Here is a 17,365-nt window from a genome sequence, read left to right as displayed (position 1 = left end):
GCTGAAATTCTCATTTTATATACTTTGTTGTAACTATGTGTAGGGAGAGGACTTATGGTAAACAGCTCTGTGAATAATACTGTATGATGGGACATTGCCCAAAGGGACACACGCAGATAAACCACAAAATCCTGAGAGAGCTTTAGAATTGAACTTCTCTTTTTTTGTAGATCAAAGAAATCCTGGAAAACCCTCATCTGCTAACTGTTATTAAAATAGAAGAAGCTGGAGATGAAATTGTGAGCAATGCCATTTCGTTTGCTCTGTATAAAGGTGAGCACTGAGTTCTCGCCCACTGGCTTTAATTTCACTTTGCTCTTAGGTACCAGTATGGCCCTGTGGCTAGGTACTAGCTTAGGAAGCTGGCTACCTGGATGCAATTCCCTGGACAAGTCTGTCTGTGCCTTACCTCCCCATCCGGTCATGAATTCTATCTGCTGGACGATCTCCGTGTAGGCTGGAGTTTTCAAAGGCGCCTAAAAGAAGTCCCAGTTTGGACTGCCATTGATGTTAATGGGAGTTAAGTTCATGGGGAGATGGCGAGTACACCCTGGATATGAGAAACAAGCATTGAGAACAGGAGACTATCCCCTTGCCCCATCCTACATTGGTACCCTCTCCTGGCAGTTGTATGGCTGTAGCAGAAGAGAATGTGGTTCCATACTCTTACCGAAGCAAGTCAGAGTATTGGAGTATCTCAGAACTGGTAATTCCAGTGTGGAGAGGGAAGCCCATCGCAAATACTGAGCAATTAGACCCTCTAAAATGTTGACTTTGGCATAATATGGAGTGTTTTCTGCATATTAGGAAATGACTGAAAACCAATACAAAAGGGGTTTCTCCAATTAGACTTTAGTAGATGGATTACTCAGCAGCGTGTGGTGTAAAACTCACAATAAAAAGGCTTGAGAGCACCAGGTGAGAGAGAACTTTGATTGACAGTCAGCAATGAGATGATGGCCAATTAAGAGTTCATCTCACTAATGCTCATGGTGCTACCTAATCCTTCTTACCTGCAAATTCCATTTAATCACTGCAGTGAGATGGGCTGGGGCCAGATTCTCCTCACAGTCCTATTAGTGTATAAGTTAAACTCTATTGATTTTACACCTGTGCGAATGGAGAATGGGGCCCCATATCAGGTTTCCCCCAACGCTTCCTGCTACCAGTCCCCTCAGGGTGGCTCTGCAAAGGGTTTGACCCCATTGCGTGGATCGGGGTCACTCACTCCTTAATAGCAACCAGAGAGGGGACCCAGAAATATTAACTCATCTGGTGGGTCAATGCCCCGAGGCATGGTTGTTCCCCTTCTCCCCTCCTACATCCTCTTCCTAACTCTGGGCAGCTCCTTCTGCATGGAGCACCCATGGAGGAATTTGCTTGGGTTACTGGGTGAGGGACGGTGCCAGAGAGGCAGCACTTCCCCATTACATGTGGTCAGGCAGAGGACACATTCTGGGATGCAGTCCTGATCAGTGAGAGGCTGTGTCACTGCCTGCCCTGTAACCCTTAAATGCTCTGGTGCTATTGTTCAGAGCCCAGACACCAACAGCCAGCAGACAAGCGTGCAGTTCCCTGAGTGCTTGGCAGCCCTGGTTCAGTACTGATCCCAGCAGCCTGCCTACAACGGCCCCTCCCTGAGTCTCCACCAGCCTTGGTTATGACTTTGTGACCCCAACACACTCCGAGTCCTGAATTTCCCCAAAACCATCTGCCCTGAAATGTCCCCTCTCCTAAAACACTCAGAGTACTGAGGTCCGTTGCTCTTCTCAAGAGACAAAAGCACAGAAGCTTGTTGCTTTAACTGGAGCTATTCATCACTTCAGATCAAACATGGTCCTGGGCTGATTTAAAATAAAAACCAAAACAAGTTTATTTAATCAAAAAGGGGGATTTTAAGTGAGGTCAAGTATAAGGACTAAAGTCAGAAATGATTAAAAACAAATAAAAATGAAAAAATACTTTCTAGTGACTAAGACTTAACAAAAGGACAGCCTTGCTTCCAGGTAAGATTCAGCAAGATGGTCTGACCATCCCCGTGGTCAGGATCTCCCGCAAAGTGCTTGGTTCCTTTTATGTCTTAGATGTACGATAACTTGGGGTTCTTTGCCCCTCTCTTCTGTAGTCAACTGAACTTTTGAAATGTGCCCTTCTCAAAGTCCAGTGCCCCCGCAGTGAGGAAATGTGCCAGGGAGTCTGATGGGGAAGGTTCCGTGCTGGTTTCTTCCCTGCTGATGCTTTCTGTAATGCAGATTGATCGGTCCTGCACGTGCTGATTATGCCAGTGAATGGCCACTTGACTATTATTGCACCTGGATAGAGGCAGCGGCCTTTCCTTTGTCTGGAAAAAAACAGTTTGCCCACTCCCCAGACTCTTCTGGTTTAAACACATTTAGTCCCATATTTCCTTCATATTTGTCCTTCATATTTGTCCAGTCCTTTGGGAGTTTACCCTACATAGACAACGCAAGAATATTACTGGTCAGTGTGTATCATTGGTTTTCCAATGATATTTTACATGGCACCTATGAGATACAGATTGACATAAGTGGATTGGGGCACACTGAACTGGTCAGGCCCTCTGAAACTCACTACCTGATGCTCTTAGGGTCACAGGCTCGCTCTGGGTAGTTACATGGACAATCTGCCTTCAGGTAATGCAATCCGTGCTCATTTTAAGTGCAGTTTAGTCTGTACATCCCACATAGGTACATGTGTTTTAAAATGTGCACAACCTCTGAAGCCCTGTTAAAACTATAAGCGAGTATTAAAAAAAGACAGTAGAGGCTTCTTTTGTGGCTGAGATGGGGAGAGAGTTAGGGATGGTAGAATACAAGCCAAGGCGCTCTCCAATTTCTAGTCCTTACTTAGCTGACTCTTCCTCCTCCAGCTTTCAGTACCAATGAACAGGATAAAGATAACTGGAATGGGCAGCTGCAGCTGCTGCTGGAGTGGAACCAACTGGACCTGGCCAGCGATGAGATCTTCACCAATGACCGGCGCTGGGAGGTAGTCAAAGTTTGCACCTTGGCACAGCTAGTGGGGTTGGAGACAAGGAGTGAAATTCTTACTTGCACCATTTACGTAGGCATCGCTATTCTGATGTTTGTAAATAACAATTCCATTCTGAAATTAGCAGAACGTATAGGCTTAAAATACACTAACCTAACAGACAAGGGTATTCTAACATGGCAAACCAATTGCTATGATGGCACTGCAGTGTCACAGCGTACCTGGGTATGAAATATACCATTACTTCAGGTAGGTTACTTGACTGCTTGGAAACGGATGGTCTCACTCCAGTTCCTTGTCAGCCACAATGGTGGTGGTTTTGGTAGCTGATGATTAATATTATTTTTTGCTCTTTGAGCAGAGGTCAAGGCTTGAAAGAGTCCAGAGACTGAACCACCCTTTCTAGAAGTGGCCCTTCTAGAGTCAGATTTGGGCATTTTGGGGGCAGAGTGCAGAAGGTATCTCTGCCATTGTCAGTGTTGTCAAAACCTATTCTGTGGCCAAATACCAGGCTTTATATTCAGTGTGTGTCAGTCCAGCAGCTTTCATGGGCATAAATGCATGTAAAAGAGAGAAGAAAAATATCCAAAGAGTAGACGTGGTTGTTAGTCAAGTGTTAATCTGAAACATCATTAAGGCTCTGGAATAACAAGCCCTGTTCTGTTCTGTTCTGCCTTACCAGCGCCAGTGTTTATGGGGTGGGAGTGAGGCTTAAAGTAGAACCTTGCTGAGGGTAGCAATGAGTGTTCGTTTTTACAATGTTAACACGTTTTAATCTGGAAATTCTTGATGAAGCCTATACATGGAATAGCTAGGTATGCTTATTTCAGTCACTTCCCAAACCACAGCCATGGCTGCATTCTGAAGGAAATGTGGAGCAAAGGCAAAATGTGACCAATATTTATCCATAACAAAACATGTGAGCAACAGCAGAGGGATAGGGGACAATGAATTCTGCTCAGCCATCCACAGTTGACCTTGTGAAAAATACCTGGCTTTCCCCCGTTTTCTCCCCAGTCTGCAGATCTTCAGGATGTCATGTTTATAGCTCTTATCAAGGACCGGCCCAAATTTGTTCGCCTCTTTCTGGAGAATGGCTTGAACCTGAGGAAGTTTCTTAGCAAGGAGGTCCTTACAGAGCTTTTCTCCAACAACTTTAGCAGCCTGGTGTTTAAGAACCTGCAAATTGCTAAGAACTCCTACAATGATGCACTCCTCACATTTGTGTGGAAGATGGTTGAGGACTTCCGAAGAGGCATCAAAAAAGAGGATAAGAACGGCAAGGTTGAGACAGAAATACGGCTGTTGGTAAGTAACCAACCAGTTGTCTAGCCATGTGTTCCTTAGTAGGAAAAGAATTGTCTTCCCTTGCCATTATAACAGTAATGAATTTGCATTGCAGTTGTTTAAAAAATGCTACAGATTGTGCAGAGTGCAATGGCCTTGAACATACTGATGCATTCCACATGTTAGTCTATGGCATGGATCTTTGCATTGCTCAAGTGCTCGAAGATCCATGAGTCTCTTGTGTGAGGGTCATGGTTTCATACTGTGATTATCTCAGAGCAGTTTTAAAATATGTTCCAAGTAAGGCCTACAAAGAACCTCAAGTTCATATCATTATGGATGATAGACCTTTCAAATGAAAATGGCTCAGTGAAGGAAATGGAAATTGTTTTTTATGTTACTGGGAAGAAAAAGTTTGAAAACGTGACATTGCACAAGAGACCAGCTTGTCCAGACAACTTAACTCAATACTTCAAGAGCATCTTTCTAGCCCCCTGGGGCCCGTGCTACTTTTGGGTCTGCGTACTTCTACTTCTGTTGCCATGTACCACCAGACTCTCCATTGCTTTCAATAGGGCAGGCTCAGGCCTTTAATGCAGACCTGAGTTACAGAACTGGAACGTCCAAATTTCCAAGGCCTGTGCATGGAGGATAATTGGGCTAGATGGTCCCCTTCTGGCATTAGAATTTGTGAACCTGATTCCCTGTACATTCTTTTCCTTCATGAGCCATGGAGAGAACAAGAAGCTCTGCATTGCCCTCTTCATGCTCATAGCACCAGCAGCTCTGCATTAAGATAATGACTAGAGTCAAATCTCATGCTTCAGGGCTTTAGCCAGACATCTGCATGGGTCAGGATGGAATTTTTTTCCCTGATGCACATTTGGCTAGCTGTATTCTGGGTTTTGGTCACCTTCCTCTGAAAGCAACAGGGATTGGCCACAGCTGGATACAGGACACCAGGTGGGGTGGTATAGAGAATTTTCTTTTTCAAGGTATGTCTACACTGCAAACCCTCTGCCCCACACTGTGGCAGCGAGTCTCAGAGTGTAGGTCAACTGACTTGGGCTTGTGAGGCTCATGCTACCAGACTAAAAATAGCAGTGTAGACATTCCCAATCCCATCACCGAGTCCGGGCTACAGCCCAAGCAAGAATGTCTACACTGCTATTTTTAGCTTTCTAGAGGATGCCCAATTCAGTTGACCCAGGCTCTGAGACTCAGTGCTGTGAGTTAGGTTTTTTTTGCAGAGTAGATGTACCCTCACATGCTTGGCGAGTGGGTCTTGCTCATGTGCTCAGGGTCAAACTGATCACCAGACTTGGGCTTGGCAAGGAATTAATGGCAGGGACTTTGGGTATTTTTACTTTCCTCTGTGGATTGCCTGCTGGGATCATCTGGGCATATCTCACCTAAACAATTGCCTGTTCTTGCAGTGGGTCTGAGACGTTGGTGGTATCTCAGTCTCTCCTCTTCTCTGCCAGTGGGACACCAGATGCTTAGTCTCCTGGGGACTGAATTGCTTTCTTTTAACCTGAGTTACTGAGTTCAATGTAGGGGAAATGGAGTGAAACTTAATCACAAGGAGATGATCTAATGGTCCCTTCTGGCCTTATGCTCTGTGAAAGTGTAAGCTCCAATGCTGAGACTTTCCAAACTAGCTAGGGAATTCAGACACACAACTCCCATTACAGTTAATATGAGTTGTCTCTTTAAATACCCTAGTTGGATTTGAAATCTTCAACGAACACTTTGTTCTCCATTTTCTGCTGAGTTATTCTTGCTGCATGGCAGTTAATGTCCAGTAATAACTTTTGAGTGTCATAAATGGATACATGCTATCTTAAAATGAAATAAAATAATGTTGTTACTATCAAGAATATTTTTAAGTTAATGGTAAGAGGTCTGGTTCAACACTCAGGGCTTAACCAAAAGGTATAGAATGGGAGTGTTTCCACTTATTATTCATCTCCTTGTAAAAATGGCATTTAGCTATGAAGCCATGTGTATATCCTCGAGGCTGGCTGAGTTACGCTCTGCACACGAGCAGCATGGAAGCAAAGATGATTTTCTGCTGCCTTTCCATTGTTTTCCATTTTGGGAGCAGCTGAGAGCCAGCTCATTCTTCAGCACAACTTAGAGCGACCTTAAGGTTGCCAGGCAGCAGTGCAGAGAGAACAAACCAGGGAGCTAAGTTTAAGAGGTGTCATTACCTTATATCTACTTGATTTTAAAAAATAAAGCCAAGGTCATTGAACAGATAGTGCCTTTACTTCCTTCCAGGATGAATCTTCTATTACAAGGCATCCCTTGCAAGCTCTCTTTATCTGGTCAGTTCTGCAGAACAAGAAGGAGTTATCCAAAGTCATTTGGGAACAGGTAGGGCAGACCACCCTTTCCCCCAGCACTGTTGTATTTATCTTGGCCCTTTAAGCCTTTGCAAGCATTTGCCCTCTGTCCTCCGCAGAGTAACCATCTGGGAACTCAAATGCATGATAGACGAGCTACCGATTTTAAAATGTTTTACCGTTTTTCCTCTCTCAATCTGAGCTACTAAATTTGGATCTGGATCTGGATCCGGATCCATATATAGATTTCAAGACACTCTCCTCACCTAAAGTTTGAGGGAGGGGTTGATTCAGCCTCTGAAAGGTGCTAGCTGTGAAATTCATAGCTGGACCCATGTTTGGATTATGAACCCCTTCCCTCTTCACAGTATGACTATCATGTGATCCAGGCATATGGTTTGATCTAGCGTCTACTTCCAATGAAAAATAGAGGCATATTTTTTAAGGAAACCAAAAACCAGGTCCATCTAGCCCAGTATCCTGTCTTCTGACAGTGCTCGGTGCCAGGTGTCCCAGAGGGAATGAACAGAACAGTTAATCAGCAAGTGATCCAGTCTCAAAGTCTGAATGGTCATAGGCTAAAATTTTCCCTAGTTAAGGGGTTCCTTAATTTTTGGTTATCTAACTGGCCACTCAAAAATGGAGGCACCTGAAATTTAGTGGACACTCCTGATTCTTTTGTCCTGTGAGTCTTAAGCTGAGCACCCAATCTGCTAATACAGGTTCCTGTGCCCATGCCAAGCCATCGCAAGTTCAGCAGGGATCAGGTGGTGTCCAGGTGAGTGTGCTGCAGTGTAGGACTGTAGAGAGCATTCTAAACATCTGACTCCAGGACTCGTGTCTAAATTCCTGACACCTTGGAGAGGGTTTTAAGGCAATTTTAATCATAGAGACAAAATGAGTCCCCTTGTGCCTAGAATAGTTCAGTTGCAGCCTGGTGTGATGGTGTTGCATTGAGTGGTTGGACTATGCTTGTTTTGTGGATCTGGATCTTCATTTTCCGTTGCTGACAACGTGGCTCTATTTACCAGCCTTTAATGAACCTCCAGAGCAAACAAACAAGGCAAGAAAGACAAAGCAATGATGTAAAAGGGGGCGGTGGAAGAAGCATGTGGGTCATTAAGCAGTGGAACACATCCTCACATTGCATGGAAGAATTGTTAGTGCTCTGAGCCAATCGTGGAGAAGAATGGTGATGGCCATGCTGTGCAAAGAGCTCTGTGTGACTTCCTGATTCTCTGTCTCTTCGCAGACCAGGGGCTGCACTTTGGCAGCACTCGGGGCCAGTAAACTACTAAAAAGCCTGGCAAAAGTGAAGAATGACATTAATGCTGCTGGGGAGTCTGAGGAGCTGGCAAATGAATACGAGACGAGAGCAGTAGGTAAGCGCCTGTGTTAACAGACTTGGAAACATGAGCCATGTTCAGCTGGTGCTCAGCAGCTTGTAATGATGGATGCACAGCTGCAAGGTTTTTCACTTGTACTCCTTGAAAGCTTTATGGGATGTCATGTTGTAGGGACAGCCTCTGGCTGGGCTGGCAAGAACTCCAGGGGAAGGACAGAAGAAGAGGTGTCTGTGGACCTGAGCAGAGGACACAGAAAATTCTTTGCTAGCTCCTGGCCTTGGATAGGCAAAGCACTCCAAAAAACAAAGTCTGTGGTGGCTAATGAGGCCTGTGTCTTTAAAACTTGCACAGACACCTACAGGAAGTGTGTGACGAATGTCAAGGTTGGGAGCTGAGCCCAGCTCCGAGTCCCAGTGCAGTGCCTTAACTGCAGGCCCATCAGTCCTATTCATGCCAAGAACATAGTGGTGAAACAACTTCCAAGGACAAGCAGTGTTGTGGCAGTGATGAGTCAGCTGGGCCACAGTCTGTTATCTGAAGCTGGACTTCTTAGCTAGACATTCTTATCCTTTATGCTCTGCTTCCTTGTTATGCCTTTCTAAATCCTCTAGTATCCAGTCCATGCAGCATAGAGCTCATGGTGCTAGGATGAGCGGCAGCGCTCCTGGTAACTTGGTAATTCATGGCCTGCTACCTCTTCTGTCATTAATAAGGTTCATTTTCTGGCTTTTATCTGAAACCTGGACAAATGCTGATGCTGTTAATTACACCTTCGTTGAATAATTTCCAAATGAATGTGGCACTGATGTATGAAAAACAAAATCAATGTGTGTGGTAGCTAGCAGCACAGGGATTCATATTTTGTTTTTATTAATCTGTATAATACCCAGAACTCAGTTGTGCCAGCTGACAAGGCACTCAGTGCAGAGCCCTTATTTATGATCTAAAGGGAAAGATGGCACAGCGCAGCTCGTGGTGATTCACTACAGATTAAGCAAAGCCAAGAGGACAAGTCCCTTTCTGCACTTAGAGGTTGGTGATTGTGAAGTTGCATTTCAGCTTCCCAGTAATTTGTCAGTATCATCTTCCCAAATCGGATCATTCGACAGCGAAGGAACGATAGACACTGAAGGCTGTGATGCAGGAGGGACTATCTGCGTGGGGGATGGGAGAGGAGGGGATGACTTTAGGTGAGGGATAATACCTGAGCCTGTAACCTAAGCCAGGAAGGGGGTGGGGGAGTCGACATCTTTGGGACAAAGGGAGAGAGCCTGCTGGAGAGAGTTGGTTTTTTTTGGTTTCAGTTTTGGGCTGGCTGGGAAGAGGCAGGGAACCCCAAGTCTGGGGTCTAAGATCTTTGCTCCCCAGAGGGACCTGACTGAGGGGGGCCTGGTTGTACCTACAAGCCCTGCTTGGGACTGTGTTCCTGTCATCTAATGAACCTTCTGTGTTACTGGCTGGCTGAGAGTCACGGTGAATCGCAGGAAGTGGGGGGTTGCAGGGCCCTGACTCCCCCACACTCCGTGACAAAGGCACACTACAATACACTACACTGCGAACAAACCCCAAACAACCCCCTAGCAATGAGTCTCCGAGCCAGAGTCAACTGACTCAGGTTCATGCTATGGGGTAAAAATAGCAATGTGGAGTTCCTCTGAAACCCAGCCCAGGGGGTGAATCTCAGAGCCTGAGGCCTGGTCTACGCTAGGGTGGTGGTGGGGGTTCGATCTAAGGTACGCAACTTCAGCTACGCTATTGAAGTCTACCTGTCCTCATGGCGCGGGATCGACTCCGCCACTGCCGTTCGCGGTGGTGGAGTTCCGGAGTTGACGGGAGCGTGTTCGGAGTTCGATATATCGCATCTAGATGAGACGTGATATATCGAACTCCGAGAAATCGATTGTTACCCGCCGATATGGCGGGTAGTGAAGACGTACCCTGAGGGGAACATCTGCACTGCTACCTTCAGCCCCATAGAACAATCTCTGTGAGGGCATGTCAGTTGACCCAGGCTCTGAGGCTCACTGCCATGGGTCTTTTTTTTTTTTTTCAGTGAAGATATACCCATAGAATGAAATGGGGACACTTTTTTTCACCATGGTTCAAAGCAGCACACAAAAAGGGAAACGAAAGCTACACACTTGTGCAGAAAGAACGTACCCAATTCTCATGTGAATTTGAATTTTCACTTGGGGAGCTGGTTGTATCTCGTGAGTTATGCTGAAATCCTTAATAGGTGTTGTCAGAACATTTTATTTCACGTACGGTGTTTGTAAAAATTGCCTCATTTTATAGGGTCAAATTTTTAAAGGAATTTAGTTGCCTACTGGGATTTTCAAACACTCCTATTGAAATCAATGGGTGCTAGGTGCCTAAGCACTAGCTTTCAACTACCTGAAAGGGGGTTCCAAAGAGGATGGATCTAGACTGTTCTCAGTGGTGGCAGATGACAGAACAAGGAGCAATGGTCTCAAGTTGCAGTGGGGGAGGTTTAGGTTGAATATTAGGAAAAACTTTTTCACTAGGAGGGTGGTGAACCCCTGGAATGGGTTACCTAGGGAGGTGGTGGAATCTCCTTCCTTAGAGGTTTTTAAGGTCAGGCTTGACAAAGCCCTGGCTGGGATGATTTAGTTGGGTTTGGTCTTGCTTTGAGCAGGGGGTTGGACTAGATACCTCCTGAGTCCCTTCCAACCCTGAGATTCTATGATTCTAAGTGCTTTTCAAAATTCTACTGGGCACCAGTTTGCACCATTGGGAACCTAAATACCATTAAAAATCTTGCCCGCAGTCTTCCTCACCCTTATTTTTATCTAAAATAAAATATTGAGGCCAGAATGCTCCCAACCGTCCCCATGCGGGTAACCCTTTTTGAAATAATGGGGTTATTCATGGACGTAAGGCCAGCAGAATTTGGGGCTCAGTCCTGATCCTATTGAAATTAATGGCAAAACTGCTATTGACTTGCCTGGCCCAGGGCTGAGCTCTCATAGGCCTTTTGAAGAATGGAATTGTGAGGTTGTCTGCGTACAGCCTCAAATGCTCTATCCAATGTGCCAGTTAGTTTTCTAACAGCCATCACTACAAAATCCCCCTGGCGTTCGCAAGTTATATTGGGTTCTTCACTTCTTGCACGTCACCAGAAGCAAAGCTTCAGCAAGTAAGACCTATGCCCGCAGTGACACTGCCTCAGCTCTGCTGCCTGCAATGGGTTTGCCAGCACAGAAGGGACTTTGCCAGCTTGCTCACTTTCAGCTGTGTTGGTTCTGCAGGGGTAATGGGAGTCCAGTGCTACAAAGACTCACTTTTATCACTGTAACCAGTAGCTAGACACACACACGGCGCAGATGTATTAAGTAAGAAGGTACCATGTTTACTGGACTACTTCTCAGAGCTTAATCACAACCTAGTTTTGATATCCATATGCAATCATCAAATCAGTTTGAATTTCTCCATACGCTTCCATGCCGACATAAAATTTGGAGTCCACTATTCTAATCTACTGTTGTGAAAATGGAGAAGGAGCTCTTGTATTGTACATTCATTGCCAAAAGCTTTACTAATGCAAATTGAAGATTCTTCAAGCAAATATGCCAGTCAGAAAAAAATGAGTTGACTCCTGCAGCTACATCAGCTCAATCATGTTGTGCAAACATAGTATTTCCTATTCCTATTAAATATGTAGCGTGTCACTGATTATATTGTAAAATATACAGGCCATGCAAAATGGCTGAGTTAATGTTGCAGTATGAACCTTAATCTCAAGATTTCCAGCCTCTTGATTTCTGCGAGCATGAGTGAAATGGGGCCAGGGATCTGGGTAGAGTGAAGAGGTGCATGTCTGACCCGGGCTTTCTTTTTTCCCTTCTGTCCTTGTGGGACTGTCTCTCCTTTAGAGCTGTTCTCGGAGTGCTATAGCAGTGATGAAGAGCTGGCTGAACAGCTGCTCACATATTCCTGTGAAGCCTGGGGTGGGAGCAATTGCCTGGAACTTGCTGTGGAAGCTCAAGATCAGCAGTTCATTGCACAGCCGGGAGTGCAGGTAACACAAGTTAAAAAGCAGTGATTCTTCCCCCACACCCACAAGAAAAAGAAAAGGCTGCTCACTTGCAATGTAAATATTGTGCTCACTTCCTTTTTAAAGGTTGTATAGATTAATTGTTTGAAAAAAAACTGTCCTAAAGAAATACAATGGCTGAGGCTCCCATTTGTTTGGAAGTCAGGCGTTTCAGAGAAGGATCCCACAGCAACGTGAACTCTGTGATCAGATAAAGTGGTGGCTGTGCTGCTAAAAGGAACATGCTGTAGAACTGGTTCTCTGACACCCTCTCCCCATGTGGAGGGGTTGCGTTTGAAACTTGCACGTGCAAAGTATGCATAGAATGAATCAAAGTACTCATGGTGGGGAGTGGTGATTCACCCATAGGTGTTATGCCAGGAGACAAAAGTTTTAATTTACAGCTGGGGTTCATAGAGGGTCTACTGATGGAGACTGCCTGAGATTTTTACTCCCAGTGCATCTCCTCCCTCTGCTCGTGTTCTTGGGCATAGCACTCAGCAGAGTGGTGTCCTTACCTAAGGGAATGTCTACACTACCAGATTAGTTCGATTTAACTTAATTCGAATTTGTGGAATCGACCTTACAAAGTCGAATTTGTGTGTCCACACTAAGGACACTAATTCGACTTTGTGAGTCCACACTAACGGGGCAAGCATCGACATTGGAAGCGGTGCACTGTGGGAAGCTATCCCACAGTTCCCGCAGTCCCCGCTGCCCATTTGAATTCTGGGATTTCCCCACAATGCATGCTGGGGAGAAAAATGTGTCGAGGGTGGTCTTGGGTAACTGTCATCATTCAACGTGTTTCGGACGTCTCAAGGGGAGATGGAGGAGCTTACTGACTCGCTCGGATCTCAGCGAAACCAATATCCCCGTTGTTATTGCAGCTTGCTGTGTGCTCCACAATCTCTGTGAGAGCAAGGGGGAGACCTTTATGGCAGGATGGGAGGTTGAGGCAAATCGCCTGGCTGCTGATTACGCTCAGCCAGACAGATGTGCAATTAGAAGAGCCCAGCGGGAAGCGCTGTGCATCCGGGAGGCTTTGAAAGCTAGGTTCCTCAGGGAGCAGGGTAACCTGTGACTGTTCAGTTTCTTTACAGAGAAGCTGAACCTGCCCCTGCTTCAGTTACTGTTGACTTTCTTCTGCGGTTACATACCCCGTTCACCACGTTTCCCCCCTTCCAACACACGTTTAAAAATAAAGTTAATGGAACATTGTTAATTAACAACGTTTTCTTTATTAATGAATTTGCGTTAAAGGGTTGAAACAGGAATGCAGACTGTGGTGGGTAGGGTGTGCAGTGATGTTAACACCGCTTCTACACTCGAGGAATGATAGGCTCCTGCTCCTAGAGCGGTCTGCAGTGCCGGACTGGTTGTTTCAACGGAGCCTGCCATCCCTCCTTTTCGGGACTCTGTGTGCGGGGGCTATGTGACCTTGTGGCGGGGGAGGACGGTTACAGATTCCCCTGCTGCGTGGCTCTGTGGTCCGGGACAAGGACCGCTGCATAAGTTCTGTAACCGCCGTCCCATGCCACAAAGTCACGTACCCCCCACCCACACAGAACATGGAAAACACCTCCCAGACCGACCAAGGTGCCTACTGACTGCACTGTGTGTGTGACCTGCTGTTGATCCTGCCCCCGTGTCTGTACCCTGGTAAAGGTGACTGTCCTATGCAATTAACAACCCCCTTCCCGCCCCCCTTCACAGACAGTCTTCTGTAGAAAAACTTGACGGAAATAGTAATTAACAGCAAACTACTTTTAATAATCAGCTACACAGTTAGGGGAGGGAATGAGAGCCTTCTTGTATTTGTGCACTCTGCAGGGGTGCAGTCGCCCCTCCTTCTTGTTACTTTGGGTGAGGGGGGGTTGGGACTTTGTGGCGGGGGAGGGCGGTTGCAGATACAGTGCAGGGGGGGCTCTGTCCTCCTGCCTGCGGTCCTGCAGAACATCCACAAGGCGCCGGAGCGTGTCAAATTTTCCCTGGGCATTTCCTGTGTGGCTGGTCAGAACATCCAAGCTCGGACTGCTGTCCAGAGCGTCAACAGAGTGGTGCACTGTGGGATAGCTCCCGGAGCTACTAAAGTCGATTTCCGTCCACACATAGCCTAATTCGACATAGCCATGTCGAATTTAGTGCTACTCCCCTCATCGGGGAGGAGTACAGAATTCGAACTAAAGAGCCCTCTAGGTCGAACTAATTAGCTTCCTGGTGTGGACGGGTGCACGGTTAAGTCGAATTAACGCTGCTAAATTCGACATAAACTCCTAGTGTAGACCAGGCCTAAGACTCCCTCAGCTAAATGAAACTAACTGCTTCTCCTACCTCAAAAGCTCTTGGAACATCCCGGAGATGCTAGCCTCTGGCACAAGATGGAGTAGTGGGCTCATGTAGTAGCCTTTCCTTTCTCTTGACCTGAGTAGCTCAATATTTCTGCAGCTCCCAAGGCCTCCAGTGCTACAGAAATCCAACGCTTAATATGTTTCAGTAGAAATCATTGTTGGGCTTTCTGCATTAAACATCAAACACATTTTACACTTCTGCTTTCTCTACCTTGCTTCAATAAAACCTGGATGAATCTTTCTCCTCTTTGCTATAGAATTTCCTTTCCAAACAGTGGTATGGAGAGATCTCGAGGGACACTAAGAACTGGAAGATTATTTTGTGTCTGTTCCTTTTCCCTTTAATCGGCTGTGGTTTCATCTCCTTCAGGTAACAGGGTTCTCATTGGTAGAAAAACAGAAGGGAAGCATGTCTATATAACCTATTTAGGTGCTAATATCTGGCTCACCTCATTATAGTATCCGAGTGCCCCAAACAATGAATGTATCCCAAACAGCCTTTTTAAGTAGGAAGTGTCCTTCCTTTTTTACAGATGGAAAAATATGGCACAGGATAGATGAAATGATTTGCCCAAAGTCATGCTGGGATTGTGTGGCAGAACTGGAGACTGAACCCATGTTTCTCGAGTCCCACTCCAGTATCTTAAATGCAAATCCATCTTTCCTCTGATAAAGTCCATCTGCTGTGGAGGTCAATCTGAGCATGATAGCAAGGATGAAACACAAGTTGTTACCATTTGGCAGCAGTTTGGTGGCCTCTATGAAAGGAGAGGCATGGCCTCAGCAAAATTCCTGGCTGACAAGTGATGCCATCAGTGCTCATTTGGCTGGGATTGCTAACGAGATGTCTAGTGGCTGAATGAGCCGGAGACAGAACAACTCTGGTCCTTTAGGGACAAGATAGGCCACCCTGCCAATGTACCCTGAGTCAGGGACATTTAACTGATGCTGCCCAGACTATAATTATTTGACAGCACTTCCAAGTGATTTTTTTTTATTAAAAAAATCAGGCATGTTTACATGGTCACTACTTTAGTTTCACAAGGAACATTTTTTTAAAGGCTTGAGAGATGTGTGTTTGAGATCATTCTTTCTTTATCTAGGAAAAAGCCCGTGGAGAGGAGCAAGAAGCTCTTGTTGTATTATGCCTCATTCTTCACCTCCCCATTTGTGGTCTTCTCCTGGAACGTCATCTTCTACATTGTTTTCCTGCTGCTCTTCGCCTATGTCCTGCTCATGGATTTCCAAAATGAACCCACCATGCTGGAACTCATCCTCTATGTTCTGGTCTTCATCCTGCTTTGTGATGAAGTGAGACAAGTAGGCAACGCTTGTGAACCAAAATGGCCTATTTCCAGGCAGACACTTTTTTATTTCTCCTAGATGCAGAAAGAAATGGAGACCTTCTTATGGTTATGTGCAAAATGCTATGCAAAACTCATTCAGAGAGCCCAAAGGAAGTGATTGTGTTCCCCATGACTGACACACACAACTCCTGCTAATGCTGGCAGAAGGTGTGTGTGTGTGTGTTTTGAGGGAAACATACGGATCCTGTGCTGTATGTATTAGTCCATAGCCCAGATTCTGAAAGGTATTTAGGTGTCTTTCAATGGGATTTGGGCACCTAAATATCTCTGAGGATTTTGCCATTAGAGAGAGTTCTCAAAATCATGTGGTATAAATTGTCAAAGCAATCTAGGTCATTTAGATTAATTTTGTAATGGAAAATGTCTCATAATGCTCTAGAATTTTTTGACAAACCTATGTAGCTATCACTGGTATTTGTCATTTCATGAGTGAGAGAACTGTGGCTGATAGAGGCCCAGCACCCACACCACAAAGAGGGAACACGTCTATGCACTGCCAAGTTACTCCGAATGAGATGCACTAATTTATTTGTTTGCAGAGTTGTTTGACTATCTCTGGGGGAGGGGGGAAATGGTTTTCTTCTGAGGAGAGAATGCCTTTAGTAATAGGAGTCCTTCAGAATGCTGGGGGATTTGAGTGTGGCTGGTGAAGAGGTCATGGAGACTTACGATCTGTCGTTGAGAAGATGGTGTGTGATTTATTAGTTGTTCAGTTCAGTCTTGAGTACCGTGTAAGGCATGCAGCCAGAGGACAAGTGCCAGTACAAGGGCTGCATGCGTAAAGATCATTGCAGGATGAGCCTCTGCCATGCCCAGAGTGGTATTTAATCGTAATGTTTTTTTCAGGAAAAAATAAATCCATTAACAAATAGGAGTGCACCTTTGGCTTGACAGATGTACCGTCTAGGGGATGAATGGGAAAGGTTATAAGGGCTGCTACCTTGAAATTATTCTTGTCTGATTGATTACGTTTCCTGGTCGCTCTGGACCCCTCCTGCACCTCCCACATAGGCCCAGCCACCACTTGAGCAGCATGACACAGCCTGCCAGACATTTTCAGTTGCAACAGCTGAGTTCAGAGTGTTAAGCAGCTCCCAGTTCAGAAAGTGAAAACTGAAGGGGTTGGATGATCATAAAACTCAGCTGAAAAAGCAGCTGGGCATAAGGAAAACCTTTCTTCCCCTCCTCTTAAAATACCACCCATCAGCAGTCAGGGCAGCCGGAACTGCTTCAGATCTAGGGCTCCGACCAGGGCCGGTGCAAGGATGTTTTGCGCCCTAGGCAAAACTTCCACCTTGTGCCTCCCCCGTCCCCGAGCCCCTGCCCTGAGGCGCCCCCCCGCCATGGCAGCTCCCCCCTTCCGCCCTGAGGTACCCCCTGGCCCCAGCTCGCCCCTGCTCCGTGCATGAGCACCCGAGCACGCCGTCGCTGCTTCACTTCTCCCGCCTCCCAGGCTTGCAGCGCCTAAGCTGATTGGCGCTGCAAGCCTGGGAGGCGGGAGAAGTGAAGCAGCCACGGCATGCTCGGGGAGGAGGAGGGGCAGGGGTGAGCTGGGGTGGGGAGTTCCCCTGCGTGCCACCCCCCCCTTACTTGCTGCAGG

The 17,365-nt window shown here is 46.1% G+C and overlaps 1 protein-coding gene across 6 annotated transcripts in view; it reads left to right on the top strand.

The window, feature by feature from the left end:
- TRPM8 (transient receptor potential cation channel subfamily M member 8) overlaps positions 1-17,365 on the top strand; it is a 103,585-nt gene that overhangs the window by 51,053 nt on the left and 35,167 nt on the right. For all 6 annotated transcript variants that reach the window (XM_039494698.1, XM_039494702.1, XM_039494699.1 and 3 more), the window contains 8 exons: positions 171-273; positions 2,891-3,009; positions 4,030-4,320; positions 6,583-6,678; positions 7,900-8,029; positions 11,887-12,032; positions 14,656-14,768; positions 15,502-15,718. In XM_039494698.1, the coding sequence (XP_039350632.1) occupies positions 171-273; positions 2,891-3,009; positions 4,030-4,320; positions 6,583-6,678; positions 7,900-8,029; positions 11,887-12,032; positions 14,656-14,768; positions 15,502-15,718 (1,215 nt within the window). The remainder of the gene's footprint in view (positions 1-170; positions 274-2,890; positions 3,010-4,029; positions 4,321-6,582; positions 6,679-7,899; positions 8,030-11,886; positions 12,033-14,655; positions 14,769-15,501; positions 15,719-17,365) is intronic.

Source organism: Mauremys reevesii, linkage group 11 (genome assembly GCF_016161935.1).
Source record: "Mauremys reevesii isolate NIE-2019 linkage group 11, ASM1616193v1, whole genome shotgun sequence".
NCBI classification, from domain to species: domain Eukaryota; kingdom Metazoa; phylum Chordata; order Testudines; family Geoemydidae; genus Mauremys; species Mauremys reevesii.
The sequence above is the reverse complement of the archived record's forward strand: the minus strand, read 5'-3'. Positions and strand labels throughout refer to the sequence as shown.